Genomic DNA, 20,106 nt, shown 5'->3' with positions numbered 1-20,106 from the left:
CTGGTCCCGCGGGCCTTACCACGCCCATTTTGTCCGCCATCTTGGAAACCTCTAAATAACGACATAAAAACACGGTCCCGTGGCATGTCGTTATCGGGAGGTTCCACTGTATTACATCAGTACTTGCACAAAACTATTGACACTCACTTCAGCAATAAAAATGATGATAAATATGTCATAAAATATTAAGTGAGAACAATAGGCAACTGGACAGCCCATTGAAGCTGTAAAGGGGGTTGGGGACAGGCATGTTAACCACTTGTGGTGACGGTGACACAGAGCTGGAAATGGAGAAGTGGATGGGAGTGCTCAGACTGTCATCAGATGTGGTCATAATTAATCACCGATCAAACAGTCATTTTGATGACCACAGTTTGTTTACATAGGTGTTAAGCGTGCTTATGGCATGAAGTATGAAGACAAGGTTTGCACCAGTACTCATTGTCTGTGACTTTCTTGATTTCATGCATGCGTCTGTTTATTTTGTTACATACCAAAACTCTTCACCAAGAACCTGGGACGTTGAACAAGTGATTAAAACCATCAGATTATATTTTCTACTTCAATGACCAAGAACAGTGTTGGGGCAAGTTCCCGAAATGGAGGATGACATAAACAGTAGCATCCAGTCAAACAAGCAACAATCACTAGTTTCTATATCCTTCATCCTACAGTAACTACAAAATACTGTCACATATTACGGCAGAATAGAATGAGTTTGTTTACCCAAAATAATAATATAAAACCAAAAAGAAAAAAATGCTAAAAAATGTATTTTGAATGGGTCAATGGCAGTTCCAAGCATGCAACCCACTATGTATACAGTTCATTTTACTGTAATATGAGTATTGAACATAGATTTATCAAAAAATCTGAATCCACTTAAAAGCACGATCCGGCTATAAGCACGCTTGATTCCTGAGGGCCCTGTTATAAACGGAGACCACTGTATTATTATCATCATCATCATCACCATCATTATTATCATTATTATCATTATTATTATTATTATTATTATTATTATTATTATTATTATTATTATTATTATTATTATTATTATTATTATTATTATTATTATTATATTATTATTTCATTATTATTATCATTATTATCATCATTTTTATTATCATTATCATTAGTATTATTATTATTATAATTATTAATATTGTTGTTGTTGTATTATTATTATTATTATTATTATTATTATTATTATTATTATTATTATTATTATTATTATTATTATTATTATTATCATCATCATCATCATCAATATCATTATTATTATTATGATTACTATTATTATTATTATTATTATTATTATTATTATTATTATTATTATTATTATTATTATTATTATTATTATTATTATTATAATCATTAGAAGAAATGCCCGAATTACAATCTGGATGAGAGATTATTTTAATTCACAATAATCAACAAATGACGAATACCTTGGTGTGCATTCTAACCTTAAATCCTGTTTTATTTGTATTCCAGTAAGGTGATTTTTGCTTGTTAACATAAAAAATTGGAACACACTATGTACCTATTTGTGTTACAAAAACCTCTGTCCACGAAAATATTCTAACATCTAAAAAATAATTTAAGGAACCATAATTTAAACTGCAAAATATGCCCACACACATCTTTTAAAATGATTACAATTACAACTATTTCAAAATTAATTTGAATTGCTCAATGTCTGGGGGACACCGGATCTTATGTACATTAGTATAATATTATTATCATTATCATCAACATCACCATTAGTCTATTATTATTGTTTTCATTATTATTATTATTATTATTATTATTATTATTATTATTATTATTATTATTTTTATTATTATTATTATTATTATTTATTATTATTATTATTATTATTATTATTATTATTATTATTATTATTATTATTATTATTATTATTATCATTATAATTATAGTAGAATTACTTTAAACCGAAATTTTGGGGACCTTCTAAACCATTTCAGTTTAAAGACATTTTGGTTTAAAGCAAGTTCCCGTTTTGCAATGTTTTTCAAGGGTAGTAACTATTTAAGGAATTTGCTCATTTAATCGTATCATGGGTTTTCCCTTAAATGGAGTTGTTGAATAAATGCCGTCTTCGTAACCATTTTAAAAAGAATCTTTTATTTTTTATTCTATTTATTTTTAAAAAATATTTATTTATATTTTTTTTTTTTTTGGTGTGTTTTAAAAATATTTTTGGGGGTTTTCGTATTGCATTCAAAATTGTTGAAAGAGTTGAGCTCGGGATGCCGTGTTTTTTTACATATCTCCGTCTTGATCAACTTTTTTTTTTCATCGACTTCACATAGTATTCTGATTTTAAACTCCAACGTGTAAGCACATTGCTTTCTGTAAGATATCTTTTAGTAAAATGTAAAGCTAAAATAAGATCGAAAGTTCCTGTGCGATAATTGATAATGAATGGTGCGCAGCTACTCAGAGGTGACGTGAAATGGAAATGAAAAGGCGTGTCAATGCTAAGCTGTCTACTACACACACCCCTTTTGTTGAAAAGTCATTAGGTTCAAAGGCCTACACAGACCTGCCAACCTTCCCAGGATGAAAAGTGTATTCTATGACCCTAAAAAGTGTATTTTTTAGCAGAAAAGTGTATTTTGTCCGCGTGAGTGGGAAAAAAGTGCGCACTATACACAAATTTATATAAAAGCTAACACCAAACCCAAATCAAAACAAACTCTGATCTTCATCATTCAAGCAATCTCTAGTGATTGCAAAATTATCGATTTATCAAGAAACTCAATGACCATTTTAAATTAGAATAAGGCTTAGAAATTGCAATATCTAAGGAAATTGCTTTCGAAACACTCAAAGAAATGACCAAAAGGCCCCAAACATGTACGTAGTATTGATGCTAGTGTCAGGGGAAGAAGTGGTGGTTGTTGTAGCGATGGTGATCTAGTGGTGGTGGTGATGATGATGAAACTGTGGTGGATGTGGTGGTAGAAGTGATGTGGTGGTGGTTGTGGCACTGACAATGCTATGAAGGCGGTTGTAGAAGTGGTGATGCCATGACGGTGGTGGTAAGAGATGATGATGTGGGGATGATGCTGATGTACCAAATGAACTTGTGATGGTGATATCTGCTAGCCCAGTGAATCAGTTATGAGTAAGTTTTGAGATATAATATTTGGGAGAGTGGTCTTCAATTCAATACATGACATTTTGCAACAGTGGCAAGATATTTCCATATATGTTCTCTCTGTCTCTCTCTCTCTCTCTCTCTCTCTCTCTCTCTCTCTCTCTCTCTCTCTCTCTCTCTCTCTCTCTCTCTCTCTCTCTCTCTCTCTCTATCTCTCTCTCTCTCTTTTCATTATTTTTATTTTTTTATTTTTTGAGCATTCACTCCTCCTCCTTCTACTACTACTACTACTACTTTTACTACTACATCCTACTAATACTATTACTTTGGTCAAATGATGGGAAATTCCTAAGTATGTAATATGCAAAGACAAGTTAAATAATTCTAAAACGGTTATGGAGAATTCATTTTGAACCAAATACTGTTCCTAAAGCTGCCCACTTTGTAATTCAAGACTCGTACAAAATAATTAAGGAAAAAAAGATCATTATGAATTTTATAAACATCAAAATAGAGTAATTTTAGTTATTATAAAGGGAAATAACCCATTTATGTTTTAAGTTAATTAGCAATACAGATTTTAATTGAAGGCTTCAAAGTCAAAGAAATTGGTTCAATTAAATTTTCACTTAGAATTTTCTATTTAATAACTTGGCAAAAGTTTAAATGTGGTATGAGACTATTTAAAGTATAAAACAAGCTTCTATGCATAATCCTATGCAAATCCTCAAAAATGTATGAGAAAAATATTGGTGAAAACCGGCATCATATAAGCAACTGAAATGATAACTATAGTATTAAATGTGATGCATCATTCATTCAGAAACACAGTCAACAGTTGGTGTACGAAACGACACGTGTGTATCAATGCATCATCAATATCATTCACGAATAAGAATCCGCGTATTAATCGTACTGTTTGGCAGGTCTGCCTACATAGAACCTCCCCCTCCCCTTTAGCCCCTCACACACACACACACATTTAAACAAAGTGGAAATGAAATGGCATGTCAATGTATGCCCCCCCCCCCCCCCCCTCACCCCTTATTGTGTTGAAAATCCAGTCAATTCCAAAGCATCAACGCAAGCGAGAAACATCTACACCCCAACTCCCTCTCTTTCCTCATTTTTCGCCTGCCAGGCACCCGTTGTCTTCCTTTTTCAGTCTGTGGATTGAGGTGTTGGCTAAGCCCAAGTGCAGTGATTGAAGTGTTTGCCTACCCTCCACCCCCACCCCACCCCTCACCCTCATCTTATACTTAGGTTCTTTGTTTAATATCGCCGAGCATTATTACGTGTGGCCACCTCCCCGAATTTTTTAAGATTAATAGAGAGAGAAAAAGGGAAGGTGCTCTCAAGTTGTTTCGGTTTAAAGAAAGTCCTGCTTAGAAGTATTTCGGTTCATCGTAAGAATTAGTACAAAGATAATGAAGAAACTAGTACAATTTATTAAATTCTTTGCGGTTTAAGGTATTTTTCGGTTTAGCTTCTTTCGGTTTAAAGTAATTCTACTGTATTACTGTTATCATTATTATCATTGTTATTATTATTATTATTATTATTATTATTATTATTATTATTATTATTATTATTATTATTATTATTATTATTATTATTATTATTATTAATATTATTATTATTAATATAATAATAATATAATAATAATAATAATAATAATAATATAATAATGATAAATAATATAATAATAAATAATAATAATAATAATAATAATAATAATAATAATAATAATAATAATAATAATAATAATAAATAATAATAATAATAATAATAATAATAATAATAATAATAATATTCTTATGATCAGTATCAGTACTACATATAATTGAATTCAAAAATGTACTTGTAACATCGCCTATATAAGTATTTCCAATCAACGATGTCATCATCCTCTGGTTTGTTATTCACGAACGTGCTGATTTGACTGTCGTTGAAATGAAAGATGCACATACTCTTCCACAGCAAGGACTCCTCTGTCATCTGTGGGGGAATAAACTTCATTAGCTACACTGTATATGTTTGTTTTGTTTGTTTTTAAGGGTTTAAAGTGAAACATTGAGGCCGTTTCAGAGACAGTAAAAAGGAGGAAAATGGGAGAGTGAAAAGATTCTAGAAATACGATTAAAAGGACGTGAGAAAAAGTAAGACAAAAGGTAATGGTTCAAATTGGGAAAGATCTGGATTCCAAGAGCACTATCAGTGAACTTAGTTTGAGTTCACTTAAAAATCTTAGCCAGACACCAGCACAGGACGCCACTTAGTGGAATGCACTCAAATGTTTACAGAATATATCTTAAACAGCAAACATAACCAATAATACATAACATATAGATGTTTTACAAGGAAATAAAAATACTACTAATACAGTTGAATTGCTTCTCTCTCAGCTAAGGACTCCGGCAAGGGCCAGGACAAAGCCAAACAATCTCATTCCAAGACAAAGACAGAAAGCAACTTGGAAAACAGATATAAGAAAATAGAAAACACAGCAAGTGGCCTCCTGCTCACCATGGAAAATTCATATCAAATCGAATCAAGGTCCAGATCAAAAAATAACAAAACCAAAAGCCTTTACATGCTCCATGAAACAAACATGATTCAATAATTTCTAATGCTAATTATTTTTGAAGATATCAGTCGCTTGATCTTTGACGAAGCAAGAGTTGTCGATTGTTTTATTATTTATGTCTAATCACAATAGTCACAGACTCAGTAGCAGTTTTCATTTTACGCTCTTCATCAAAATGGCATTTTATGGAACAAAATTCTTTATTGAAGCTAGTCTTAAATTCCTAAACTTGTTCGTTTCTCTTTAAATATTTGACTGTTCTTAAATGAAACAGATTGTTTATCATAATTCTAACCATCCTAACTATATGTTTTGTGTGTCACATGAGAATAAATGAAATCATCAGATGACAAGAAAAAAAGGTTATCCAATACATATCAATAAAATCAAAAGATTTAATGATCAAATGATTACATATTGCACAGAGCAGCTCAATTCATTTTGGATATGATAATGTATTACGATATTGTTATAAATCCAATCTAATCATAATACTAATATCAGATCTGGAGGAACACACTCCGCGACTGCTACGAAGAGAGTTGCAAGCGATGGAAAATTGTCTGTTCCATATTTAACAACTCGTAATAAGCTTAACTGAATAAACTGCAGCTCCATGTACTGGGTAGCTAAAAATATAACTTTAGAGAAGATTGTAACCATTACCTCATTTAATAATGAGCTTGCCTGAGAAGCTCTCATCAAATCCTTATGGTCAGGGATCTGAGAGAAAATTATTCTTAAACACTCTGTGGGTAGTTCAGGAAGAGTCAGCTTTCCATCATGTGTTCTCTGTAAATAATGAAAAAAAATCGTACTTAGTAGTTCTAAAAAATATTCTCGGTTGATAATGATAAGGTACATAAAAACAAAAGGTACATAGTTGCTCTAAAAAACAAACAAAACGTTAGAGGTGTGTTTTCTTGTTTAAGTTAAATCGAACCCTGCTAGCAAAAGAGTCATGACAACAGCAACATAAATCTCCAATGTTTATTATGTCATTTATACATGTGTTTACTAGGACGGCAGAAATATATTGTGCATACCTTTTGTTAACATTCAAGAAATTACTTTTGTATCTATTTTGACTTATTTTATTATTACGACATGTGTTCAATAGGATGGCGAAAATGGGTAAATCACCATCTTGAATGATCTTTCACATTAAATCACATTCATGGTTTGTTTGTGCCTGATGTTTAAACTTGTAGGATGATGCAACAGAAGAGTGTAACAAGTGACTGCTTTCAAAGAGGGATCGTGTTACATTTTATGATCCTTTGTGTCAGTGCAACCATCAATAATGTTTGAGTCTCTTGGACATCAGCATTTCATCATCGTTTATTTTGATGTTGATCGAATTATATTGCTCAATGGCTTCTTTTTCTTATAGGTTGTGGGTCAGAATTGTTTTTGCTTTTGTTTTTGTTTTTTGGACCTATTTTTGCTCTTTGAAACATGAAAAAAAATCTGATTCTTTAAAGGTTAATATAAATCTTTTCAGACCTAGATCAATAAACACAATTTCACTGTTCACTTGTTTTACAATGATTAGATGGATTAATCTGCAGTCTATCTGTGACATCGGATTTAATATCACATAAAAAAATTTTTTTGCATTTTCTCATTTCAATTCTATGTCAATTTCTGACTCCAAACAATTGGAATATTTTTATCACATTATTTTTAACTTTGGGCACATCTTTTTTATAATACAGAATGATTTTTTTTATGTTTGTTTGTTGCTTTAGGTCTCTTCCAACACAACTGAGGTTATATGAGAGACCGCTGAAACAAAAAAACAAGCAATCTAACAAAAATAGTACAAATGTAAATCAAAATCATAACCTAAAGATATCATAAGCTAAATTATAAATAACCAAGAACAAACAGGCAGAAGATTTACAGAAAAAAAAATATCCCCTGTCAAAAATACAATCACAAACCAAAGAAGCAGGATAGGCTAGTAAAGAGAAGAAGAAACGACATCACTATCGGATCGTACACCCATGCGAACATCATAAGTATATGATTCAAGGGTGATGCTCCCATCCAACCACCCGCACAGAATGATTTTCTTGTCCATCATCATATTAGACCTCCAATGAGCTAAAGTCAAAGTGGGAATAGCAATATTAGAATTGCATTTTAAACTGACAATATAAACAGAATGACATTATACTATTCCACTTTAAAGTTAACCATCATCGCATACACAACGGATAATTACGTATACATTTAATTTATTGTATTGACCACAAGAGTGAAAGTGGTGCACGAGGGAAGTGAGTGGGGATCATTGGAAAAATAAATGAAGAAGTGTTAGATTTGTAAATCTGTGTTGTTGTTGTTTTAAACCACAAGCAATTTTGGCTATATCTAGATTTATATTTGTGACTAGATGTGGCTGTAATATTGAGAAATCATGAAGAATGAATGATTTGACAAGATAGATTTGGTGGCAAAGTTACAAATGCTGCCAGTTTATAAACCTTTGTGCCGTTGATTGTGTCCGGGTCTGCATTAGCATTTTATAAACAATTGTCTGATGAGGATAAAGGATAAATTCCATTATGGAAACCTCAAGGGTAGGTTGGTGCAACCATTTGGTGTTCACAGATATGTAGACTATGAACAATTACAGAAAAGAGTGTTAAACATGAATGAAAGTGTTGATGTGTATGTTGAGGAGACTTGTATGACTAATAGGACAGACTGAGCCCAATGTGCATTCGTTGCTGGTCTGCCAACCACTGTGTCTGTCCAGTTGAAGTCTTTGTCAGTTGTAGAAAGTTTGAGTCAGGGCACGCATGGTATTGTCGATGACAGGCTCTTATACCACTGGTCTGTGTACAGCCGGTCGTATAAGCAATTCGATGAAACCAACCTGTAAGCATGTGGTATTCAAGGTCATGTCACTAAAGACTGTACCCAGGAAAAGAGGTGCAGCACGATAAGAAAGGAAAAGAGAGACGGCATGATAAGAAAGCCCATTTGTTATAGATGTAATGGGCACATTAGGGAAACGGATCCTCTGGCACATCATAAACAGTGGATGTTTCCTGAGTGTTAACAGTAAAGAGTTGTTGATAACTGTTAATGTTCATATAGATGAGACAGTGTTGGTAAGTTGTTTGTTGATGCCGGATGTCAGCAATCGATGGCCTCAGAAGAACTCTGCACTAAGCAGGGAGGATGGCATGAGGTCCACGAAGACGAAGGAAAGTATGCATGTTGAACAGTGAGACAACGCATTCTGCTGGGAACATTCATTTGACTTTCGAGTTGGAGGGATACACACACAGTTAGTTTGCAGTGCTTAGTTGCAAGAAACCTTGTTTGCAATGCTGATGTTATTCTTGAATTGGATGGAATTGTTCACTTAACTGGAATATATATTGATAAAATGAGGAATGTGCGATTTAATGGAGTCACGTGTTGTGGTCGGGGTAAGTTCAACTTCGCGATTTGTAAAAAGGTTGATGATTGTAGAAGACACTGATTTCAGAGCAGAGTTTGGTGGAGAGAAGTGGGTGGTTGTGTGGAAATGGAAAGACGGTGAGCCTGTGTTGACATATATTTGTGAACAATATTCTATGGATGTCCAAAGCAGGGAGTTGTTTGAGGAGGAGTCAATCAGTGGATTGAGGATGGTAGGCTGGAACCTTACAAAGAAATGAAGCACGGCAGAGGTGACCGTGTCATACCACTAATGGCTGCTAAGCAACTAAATAAGCTGAAAAATCTTGTGGTTTAAAACAATAACACCACAAATTTACAAGTTCACATTGTGGATGAGTTGATACAGTTTCAAATTGTAAAATATAAGGGGCAGAAATGTGTGATAACACGAATGGATTTTGGGTTGAGTGTTGCCCTTAAAATCATGTCAAGAATCATCTCAAGTGTGCTTGCTTTAGATCCAAAACTCGATGAAGGGACAGACCATGATATTGATGATATATGGGTAGATGATACGAAAGCTAATGTGAAAGATGTGAAGAACCATTTGAAGGAATATGGTCTTACAACAATGGAGCCAGTTTCACTCAGTGATGTAAGTGTTCGTAGTGAGAGTTTGGAATGATAAACAAGGATGTAAGGTTGGCGATGTGATTCAGATCTACCTGTAATTAGTGATCATTTGACAAAGAGGGAGTTGTTCTGAGTGTTTTGAAAGTTGGTTGGCCATTATCCTGTGGCTGTTTGGCTGTGGTAGATCTAATAAAACAAGCTGGGATGAGCTAGTGGGCCAGGAGGTTAAACACTGAGCTCGTGAGATCTTGCAAAGGGTGATAGATGACGATCCCATGTGCAAAGAGGTGGTTAGTTGCGAATGGAGGTAAGGACTGCATTGTTTGGTGTGATGCTAGCAATCTTGCAATGGTGTATGTGTTGAAATAGGTGGTAATATCGTGGAAGATGCTGCATGGATGAGAAAGGAAATGATAGGTCACACATAAACATAGCATAGTTGGAAGCTGTTTTGAAAGGTGGGACATTGGAGTTAAAATGGGAGCATGGTACGTTGGATGTGACAAGAGTGTGGGAGCGATTGGCAATTGATGTTTCTCATGTGACAGGATCACTTTATATTTCTGTTATTGATAGTGGGCCCGTCAAATTTTCCATGTGGAGAAAGTTAAGAAAGGCTAACATCGACCAACCAAACAACATTTTCAGAGAAAGGGGTGCTAATTTTGAGGTGCTGAGTGATAATGGCCCCTGCTTTGAAAGTAGGAAAACAGAAGTTTTTATGAAGAGTTGGGGTATTAACCACAAGTTCAATTGTGCATACCATCGTTTGGCAATGGTATTGTTGAATGGAATTATAGGACAAAAAAGAGAATGGTTGCTCAGTCTGGGAGGTCGGTTGATGACATGTTATTTTGGTACAATCAATCCCCTGTGGATGCTGTCTACTCTTACACCACCAGATTGCCTCAAAGATGAAATGATGTGTCACCAGAAATGGACAATACAAACAAACCTTATAAAACAGGAGATGTTGTCTATGTGAAGCCAACTAACGCATGCTGTAATGATGAATGGGAGAAAGCAGAAGTGACAGGCATTGTCTCAGATAGTTGTTAAAGTGAACAGTACAAACCGTCATATTAGTGACATTCCCATGTGTGAAAACAGACAGAAAGAAAGAGGTAATGTAAATGATGAAAAAGAAGTAGAAATAGAGAGATGCAATTCAAGGAACGAGGTTCAGGGTGATGAAGATGGATATTCAGAAGAGAATGGTTTTGTTGGTCAAAGAGAATTGAGGGATATACGATTGCCCAGGTGGCTAGCAGCTTTTTGTGTTGATTAACTGAATATTGATCTTAATATCAACGGGGGGATGCGATGATTATGTACACACTGAATAATTATGTACACACTTAATTTATTAAATTGAACACAAGAGTGAAAGTGGTGCAAAAGGGATGTGAGTGGGATCAGTGGAAAAATAAATAGAGAAGCGTTAGATTTGTAAATTCGGGTTGTTGTCATTGATATAAACCACACACCGTGATCAACTTACTTCCTTAATATTGTAGTCAGCAAGCCTTTGAGAGAGTCGCTCAACTGTCTTCATATGATTGTTCCATAATTTAGGACTTCCGATATGGTGGCTCTGTCCATTGATAAGAGCTGTCTCAGCATAATCTATCAGTTCTTTAACACGCCCAATATTCATTTCGGACTTAAGGGCTGTCAAATCAAAATAATATACAAGTCAATAATCCTTTAGTGAAGTAGCTAAACAGGTAATATAAGGTATCATTTGCAAATAGTGAAAACTGATGACGAAAATATGTAAACAGTATATAAGTCAAATGAAAGCAATCTTGAACTATACTATTTGATTTTCAGATCTATTCTGATATTTATCCAAGACAAAAAACAAAAAGATAAAATCAAAATTAACTAAAAGCAATAGACAAAATATGTTTAACCCTCTCATGTTCAGATTATTTTTGGGGGAGTAGATAATGAGTTCCCTATATGGCCATGTCAATCACGTAGATATCATTTGATGATATAAGCCTACCCTTTGATATCTGCAGTCGCCTTTTCGTTTTCTACGGTCACTCATGACTAAACTCCGCCCAGAAACGATTTCATAGGTCCGTCCATCACCACATTTCAAACTTTTGTTCTCGTGAGTTCTTAAGTTTTTTGATTAAAGAACGATTGGCTATTGAGAATCTTGACCCTTCAACGGTTGGTCGTTTTGACAGCTCACATGTCAACAGCCGTCAACAATACATTGAGTCATCGCTGAAACAGTGGAAGACGCTTATCGCATAGTTGCGTCACAATCACCACGTTGTTGAATAAATTATCCAGGCATGGCTGATAGGTAAAAAAGCCAAATTATATTCTAGTTACATTTGAAACAAACAAAGTATATCACTGATCTCGTCTCATTGAGATATAAAGAATGATATAAAAATCAAGAAAATCGACCGATAAATAAAAAAGTTGCTAAAAAAGCTAAAATAAACAAAAGCAATTTTAAAAATCAAATTTATTCGTAAAACAGTTGGTTTTCAACCAATTTTTCTGAAATAAGGACCAATGTTCTTCTTTTTTCAAGCAGATTTCAACAATGTAACTTTCAAATTCCTCAGAATTATATTTTTTACTTTTAGATTTTAGCTTTTAGGCCTACTCAAAAAGGAGTTATATTCCTTGCATAACAATAGCATAATACATGGACGGCGAGAAGCGCCGTTTCGGCCATCTGGATAGATAGCGCGTGACTCACAATTCTACACTACTGGACGGTGACGGTCGATCAAAGAGGTGTACCAAATTTATTTACCAACTACTTTTCTTAATGCTAAAATTACAAAGTAATAATTTCGCATCAGAATACATAACTCTGAAGTTCCTATCTCTTTATTACAATAAAATTGATACCTCGAATGACAAAATCGACCCACAAATAAGGGAGTTATAAATTATTCATAATATATTTAAAATTTACAAAAAATGTTATAAAAGTCATTTTTCATCACCAAAGACGTAATTTTCCCCCGATTTTTACCAAACAAAGTGCAATGTCAATGATTTTCACCCGCAAATAAAATAGGATTTAAATCGCAATTTCTACAACATATTTTATTTTCTGTCGGCAAATCTATAAAAATCAAAGCTGAAAACATCCTGCGACAGTGACAGGGCCTGTCATTTCCTTCGTAACGATTGGATTTTACTTACTGAGGCCAGTTTTGGCTACCCAGCCCATGAATATTTGGCCGTTGTCGGTTTTTGTCGGGTTGAATCTTAAAGAGTTAATGGATAGTGAATTCTTTTTAAATGATATTAATAACATGAAGTCTTCATTCATGATTGAAGCATACTTGTGATCCATCTAGAGAATTGGGTATTATGTCATGTCAGAGTGAACTAGATGAAAAAAAAATGAGTGAAAATTAAAATAATAACAATAATAATAATAATAATAATAACAACAACAATAATAATAAAAATAAAAAATAAAATAATAATAATAATAATAATAATAATAATAATAATAACAACACATAATAATAAAATAATAATAATAATAATATAATAATATAATATAATATAATAATAATAATAATAAATAAATAATAATAATATCATTAATAATAATAATAGCAATATTGAGGATGATGATGATGATGATGATGATGATGATGATGATGATGATGATGATAATAATATTTAATAATAATAATAATAATAATAATAATAATAATAATAATAATAATAATAATAATAATAATAATAATAATAATAATAACATAAAATAATAATAAAATAATAATAATAATAAAATAATAATAATAATAATAATAATAATAATAATAATAACAGATGGCATTTGTTTAGCCAATTTTCAATGATACACACATGTGCCAAAGTAACTGAACATGTTTAAATATGCTAAACTACCAGTGCTTAACTATGCATTAAAGTCAAGAGTTTTATATCACCTAAAATAGCATAAATGCTAAGATATATAGCCATTTGTCAATCATAGCTTAGTTGTGATCTCTTTTGTAAGAAAAATTGATACATCGATCTTGGAAATGACGCATAAAAGGAACTATAAAGAATATTACAGGGACAATCGTCAAAACGCAAGTTCATAAATTCTCAATGTACCCTGATTAAACATTGCTGAGGTGTCTGCTGTTTTAAACGAAAGAAATATCACTGTTTTAAACGAAAGCAATATCAACTCTGTGGTGAATTAGCTTTTTTTTGAGGATAGTTGAGATAGAGGAATATTGTGCTACAGGAGGGGGGTCAAGAGGTAAGTTAAGGAAGACATTATTGAAATGATAAACAGGGTCTACAGCAAAGTGACAGTTTGAGAAGCAATTGGACGGAGATTAATGCAAATAAAGAGGTGTATGGGTGCTGAAGTTTATTTTGATCAAATTTCGTGCAGACAAGCTGTCCCTATTATAAACCACATGGGATTCAAAGCTCAGGGGACAAGAGATTTCATGGAGGCCCCTGGGATCAGAGTGCTTGAGTGAATCCAGATCTCAATCTTATTGAGCACCTCTGGGATCTCCTCAAAATACAGATAAACAAGGCAACAACATTTCCAAGCAAAAATTATTTGCTGGTTACGAGCTTTGGAACATTGTTGAAGCAGAATGGAATGACTTCACAGCAAATGACATTGATAAACTCTATGGAGAGACTTGTCTAAGCAGTGATTGGACATTGTTGTGGCCATACTTTATTGTGACAAACTTTTCCTCTGTTTTCATAGCAAAGCGATCCGACTTGAGTACTTTGAGTGGTCTTTACTTTTAGGATTATGCATGCATGTTGATGAAATTTGGCTCACATATATTATATAAAAGATGTTGCTCATTTCTAAGTATTACGTTTGTCCAATTTTGTCTCTTAAAACTCAAATTACTATAAACAAATGTCAAGCTACCTTTGCACATGTGTATCTAATGATCTATGCTCTTTTACATTGCCATTGATAAAAATGCATTTCTTAAACTAAACGTCACACACATACAGACACACACAAATAAACAAACAAACAAACAAACCCACAGATAACACAAATACACGAACATAGTTGAATATTCACAAATCGCTATAATCGTAGATGTCTAGGATTAATAATAGATGTGAAAAGGAAATGTTTTAGTTTATAATTTAAAAATTTAACAGTGGGTTGTTCCCCGATGGTTCTGGGAATAAAATTCCATATACAGGGGCCCATGATAGAAAAAGATCGCTCGCCAAACGATATATTTTTTTGTGACAATTATGGGAAATTCTGGGATGGTAGGCATGCCTGCATAAGATACCTATTATCAAATACTAAATTAAATAATTTGAATCCGGCAGAGAATTAACAACAATATCAACCTCAATTGGATCCCCTCAAGGAGACCGCTTGAGTCCAATTCTATTCACAATATACCTCGAATCAGCCATGACAGATCTAAGACCAAAATTACCACCAATAAAGAAGATCACATGTGAACTGATATACACAGATGATGCAGACCTAATCTTTGAATCAGAGCATCAATCGAAAATATACACACCAATAATATCAACTACTCTAGAAGCATAGAATCTAAAAGTGAATCAATCCAAAACAGAATATACAAAAATCAACAGAAATTTAAATGAATGGAAAAGTGTACGTAAACTAGGCAATTTGATCAACGAAAATGAAGACGTCAACAAAAACGAAAGCAGCTGGCCACCAATGCATTCAACCAATTACAAAATTTATGGAATAAAAATAACATATCAGGGAGAATAAACGAATACAGATTATTCCGATATTGACATACATTTGTGGAACCTGAGGCCTCACAAAAAAGAACTGCAATCACAGAATATTTCCTTCATGGCAACAAATATGTAGGAAGACCTCCAACATCAATAGTAACTACCCTGAACCAGGATCTCGCTACATATAAGAAATTTCTAGATTCAGATGAGGCCAAATCAATCCCTGAAGAACAAAGAAAAATGCAGTGCCCTCCGTACTAAAGTCACAACAAGATCTTGAAGCCTCAAAATTCTGGCCCAGGACTGTGACCAATGGAAACAATTAATAACACTGATGGAGAGAGCAGCTATACACACTCATCAAGGTTTTTTTAAATCTGTGACTGAATCAGAATCAGACAATTCTTAGCAAGCATCATTCAGACTGAGAGGCTTTCTACTTACTTTCTTACTTACTACTTGCGTTCGGTTATAAGGTAAGAAATTAAGCAACTTGCATTAAATAGATATGATCCTTTATTGTATCCTTAATTATATTTTGTATTTGCATCTCCTTTAATTAATCAGTTATCTATGTTTCATAAATATTGTGCTTTTGGGCTTTTATATTCTTTTTTGTTGAGATGAGCTTCCTTAGCCTTATACTTATATCTCCTGGAGACTTTGAGATGGGCAATGCACTTAGGAAAAGGCTATTCGGACCCGAGTCTGAATTGCTTCCCATGGCAATTCGGACCCCGAGTCTGAATTGCTTCCCGTGACAATTCGGACTTGAGTCTAAACTAAATAGAACTCAGTGGCTAACCAGGGTCGAGTCTGAATAGTCTCCGATTGCTCTTCAATTCGGAATACTGCAATGCAATGCGCCCGAATGATGAACTTATCATAATAGTATCATTAGTGAAACTCTCAGTTACTATTCCGTTTGCAGTTATAGAAACCATATTGGTCTTCCTAAACACACACACTCATGAGTATCTCTAAGTAATTAAAAACAGAATAATCCCCACACACACACACAACCCCCCCCCCCCCCTCCGCCAACAACCATTTCCACAACCCAAGTACCCAAGAAAAAGTAAGACAAAGGGGAATAATAGATCACCGCTTTTAAAGGTATAGTCATATAGTCATTTTCGGGAGTTCTAAAACGTGACTTGCTCGCTCACTCGCCCTCCTACCGATTGACAACTGACAACTGAGAATGAGCAGCTTCCCCCCACCCTACTACGCTTCACTTTCGACCCAGCCTCCACTTCCGACACTTCCAGTGATTGCGCAGGCGCATTGTGGCAGGAGTCCGAATTGCCACGGGAAGCAATTCTGACTCGGGTCCGAATTGCCACTTCGATGCACTCAATGATTGCAACCAATGTACACATATTAGCAGGTCAGACAGCAGAGTGAAAATATGGGCTTAATTTAGCTTAGTTGTAAGGGAGAATATCTTTTGTTGGTTTGAGAGTATTTCCATTACAACAATGAGTCCAAAACAATTTTTAGTAACAAACCTGCAAACACACATAAATATTATGACATTTTTCTGCACGAGTTACCTACCCTAAAGCAAAATGACTGTTTTGCTGACATTGTTCTCACGACATCAACATGTTTTCATCCTGCTCCATGTTTCAGTTTGATACTTTTTAATATTAAGTTTGTAAATCAACTAAAAATAAAACATAGGGGAAAATCACCAAGTAATGTATAAAAGTTTGCAAACCTTCATTTAATACTGTTTCGATGATGTTAAAAATCAATTTCTGTGATGTTCCACTCAAACTTGGCAAATTGTCTTTCAGGATCATAATCAAAAGCTGAGGACAAAATTTTAAGTTTATACATATTCATGACACAGAAGCAATGTAAGACTTCTAGCAAAAACGCATTAACACATTTCCAGATTTTTAATGATTTAGACTTTCTCATTTTAACCTCGTCTCTTGCCCCTCATTAGCAATCAATTGATTAAACTAGATCTTTTTTAAACTAGAGATTTAATATAGCGCAATATTTACTAAATGTGCTCAAAGCACTTTACAAAGTGTCCCTGACCAACAGCAACACGTAACATGTAGAACAAGACATAACGCCAGTTAGGCGATATTACAATTTTTTTGCGACAGAGACAACACTGTTGACAGCCAGTTACTCATTTTACATCTGAGTATGGTGAGAGAATGTGAGTAAAGAGTCTTTTCCAAGGACTCAACTATGGGCAGAGTGAGGCTCAAACCCAGGACCTTCCAACCCAAAAGCGAGTATCATACCACAAGACCACATAGTCGAAATTGATTAAAAATCCTTAATTTTATTATAAATTATAAACTTATGCCAGATTAATTCTGTACTGTAATGGTGGATTACAAATTTCGTTTTCAATGGAAATCAAAATAGAAAAGATGAACCTCTAACCTGAAATACATAATTAGCCCGAGGAATATCTCTTGAAGCTCCGGCCATATCAAGTCTGACGAGGGCTTCACTCAAAGGGGTAAATTCATGTTTCTAAAATTTAAACAAAAAAGACATATTAGTTTTTCCTTGAGCATGAAACTCAATCCTTATACCCCATTTAGCAGGGATGCACCACTAAAGATGCCTGGGTTATATCAGTCATTATTTCAAGGCCAAAAATACTAATTTCTCCTTGGAGGTAAGTAGTCAATGTTCACTAGGTACTGTTTTACAACTTTTCATATAAGTTATGAGACCAAAAAATAAACTGGAATGCTGAAATGGTGTTGAGGTGGTAAACGGATAGAAACTTTGCCATTTGCCTACCAATGTTTCCATCAGACAGGTTCCATAAGGGGAATAATCAAACACCTCAGAAAGGGGGTCGGGTGCTTTGACCAAATATTACACGTTTTGTAAGATGACCAACCAGGTATTTATTTTACTATTTCCGCGTATACAGACATTTCAGATTCATAGGATTTCTTTTTAAAATGCAATGTTACACTGAAGGGCGAGGGGTGGAGGCTAAGGACAGGTGGATAAGTGTAAGAAAAGGTAGTGGGGTGGGGGTTAATAAAAATCCCAAAAAAGGTGTAAAATAATATTTGAACACTCCCTAATCTCATCAAAGACTAGTTAGACATTTCTTCACACAATATAATGGAATACAATAAAACAAACCCTACAAATTGACAAAAACAGGGGCCAGCAAATTATATAACAGAAATTGAATGAAAAAAATAAGAGGAGGGAGAAGATATCATTCATTTACTTTTATTGAGTCTATTCTTACTTCTTTGCTCCCACCACTATTGAAGGGAATATGTGGCTGACTGCGAGGGGTCTCATGATGAATATTATATTCTTTTTCAATTGTTTGGCGGTTGATTCTGAAAAAAAAAAAATCATGTATGTATTGAATAATTACACTTAAACTTTTAAAATAAATAATTCGAAGAAATAAGTTATGGTAATGTTATCGATGTCTCCAGCAGTGTATGATAACTGTTACAGTTGGTAAGAATGGTATTTATCATAGCCACAATGACCATAAAACCAACGTTAATTTTAATCTAATGATTAGAGTTTCAAATAAACATTGTAAAAATAATGATAATTCACAGTAATATGATGGTAAACCTACGGCTCTGGCAGCAGGCTAAAAAGGGTAATGGGCTAGAGGACGGCGGATTTGGAAGGAGTGTGCATTAAATCAGCTAAGTTTGTGCGGATGTTACTAAGTGTTATTATTATCATTACTATTATTTATTTTTTTTATTTATTTTTTTTTTTTATTATTATTATTATTATTATTATTATTATTATTATTATTATTATTATTACTATTATCATTATATATATTATCATTATTATTATTATTATTATTATTATTTATTATTATTATTATTATTACTATTATCTTATTATATTATTATTATATTATTATTATCATTATTATTATTATTATTATTATTATCATCGTTACCATTATTATTATTTACAGCAACGTCTGTAACAACAATACTTGAAAAGAAAATAAGAAAATCCATTATTGCTTAGCTGTGTCCAGGGATTTCTAGCTGATTAATTACAGATCTGGTTACGCTTCAATGTAACTCTCTTGTTACAATTATGAGGGCTCCTTATAGTTGTTAGCTCTTCAGAGTACTGTTTACAAACTCTACAAATGAGTGCAGAAGCACAAGTAAACAATTTTGATTATAAAAATATAAACAATTCGTTTGTCTCAATGTGGGATACAAATTATTGAGAGCTTAATGTAAGAAAAGCAGAAGAAATTATTATTGACTTCCAATAAAATGTTGCTATCCATAAATAAAACAACAAGCATTTGAAATACTATCTGTCATTGACAATTGATTTACCACACAAAAGCAAAAAAAGAAAAAAAAATCAATTAATAATTATGTATACTTTTTATCAACAATTGATTTTTAAATTTAAAGTCCACAGAACTCAGTGGACTTGTTATTTTATAGGTTAGTAATTGAAAGTGTCGTGGCGTTTTGCATAAGTTCGTCTTGGAAAGTAACGTCTCTGCCAATGACAGGCAGATTATCAATTATTAAAAGGTAATTTAAAGTCACCACAAAGTCATAGATTGCTTTGATCCCTTGCTCAAGCAAGCTTT

The 20,106-nt window shown here is 33.5% G+C and overlaps 1 protein-coding gene across 3 annotated transcripts in view; it reads right to left on the bottom strand.

Moving 5' to 3' along the window:
* The window catches only part of LOC144978797 (F-box only protein 32-like), a 38,819-nt gene that overhangs the window by 16,567 nt on the left and 2,146 nt on the right, over nucleotides 1-20,106 (bottom strand). For all 3 annotated transcript variants that reach the window (XR_013646599.1, XM_078925305.1, XM_078925320.1), the window contains exons 2-7: nucleotides 18,748-18,844; nucleotides 17,910-18,002; nucleotides 17,218-17,311; nucleotides 11,254-11,423; nucleotides 6,384-6,509; nucleotides 4,992-5,128 (exon numbers count right to left, since the gene is read on the bottom strand). Coding sequence is in view for 2 of the 3 variants with exons in the window: in XM_078925305.1 (XP_078781431.1) it covers nucleotides 4,992-5,128; nucleotides 6,384-6,509; nucleotides 11,254-11,423; nucleotides 17,218-17,311; nucleotides 17,910-18,002; nucleotides 18,748-18,844 (717 nt within the window). In the remaining variant the exon portion in view is untranslated. The remainder of the gene's footprint in view (nucleotides 1-4,991; nucleotides 5,129-6,383; nucleotides 6,510-11,253; nucleotides 11,424-17,217; nucleotides 17,312-17,909; nucleotides 18,003-18,747; nucleotides 18,845-20,106) is intronic.

Source organism: Berghia stephanieae, chromosome 1 (genome assembly GCF_034508935.2).
Source record: "Berghia stephanieae isolate SIO BIC M18660-M18661 chromosome 1, UCSD_Bste_1.3, whole genome shotgun sequence".
NCBI classification, from domain to species: Eukaryota; Metazoa; Mollusca; class Gastropoda; order Nudibranchia; family Aeolidiidae; genus Berghia; species Berghia stephanieae.
The sequence above is the reverse complement of the archived record's forward strand: the minus strand, read 5'-3'. Positions and strand labels throughout refer to the sequence as shown.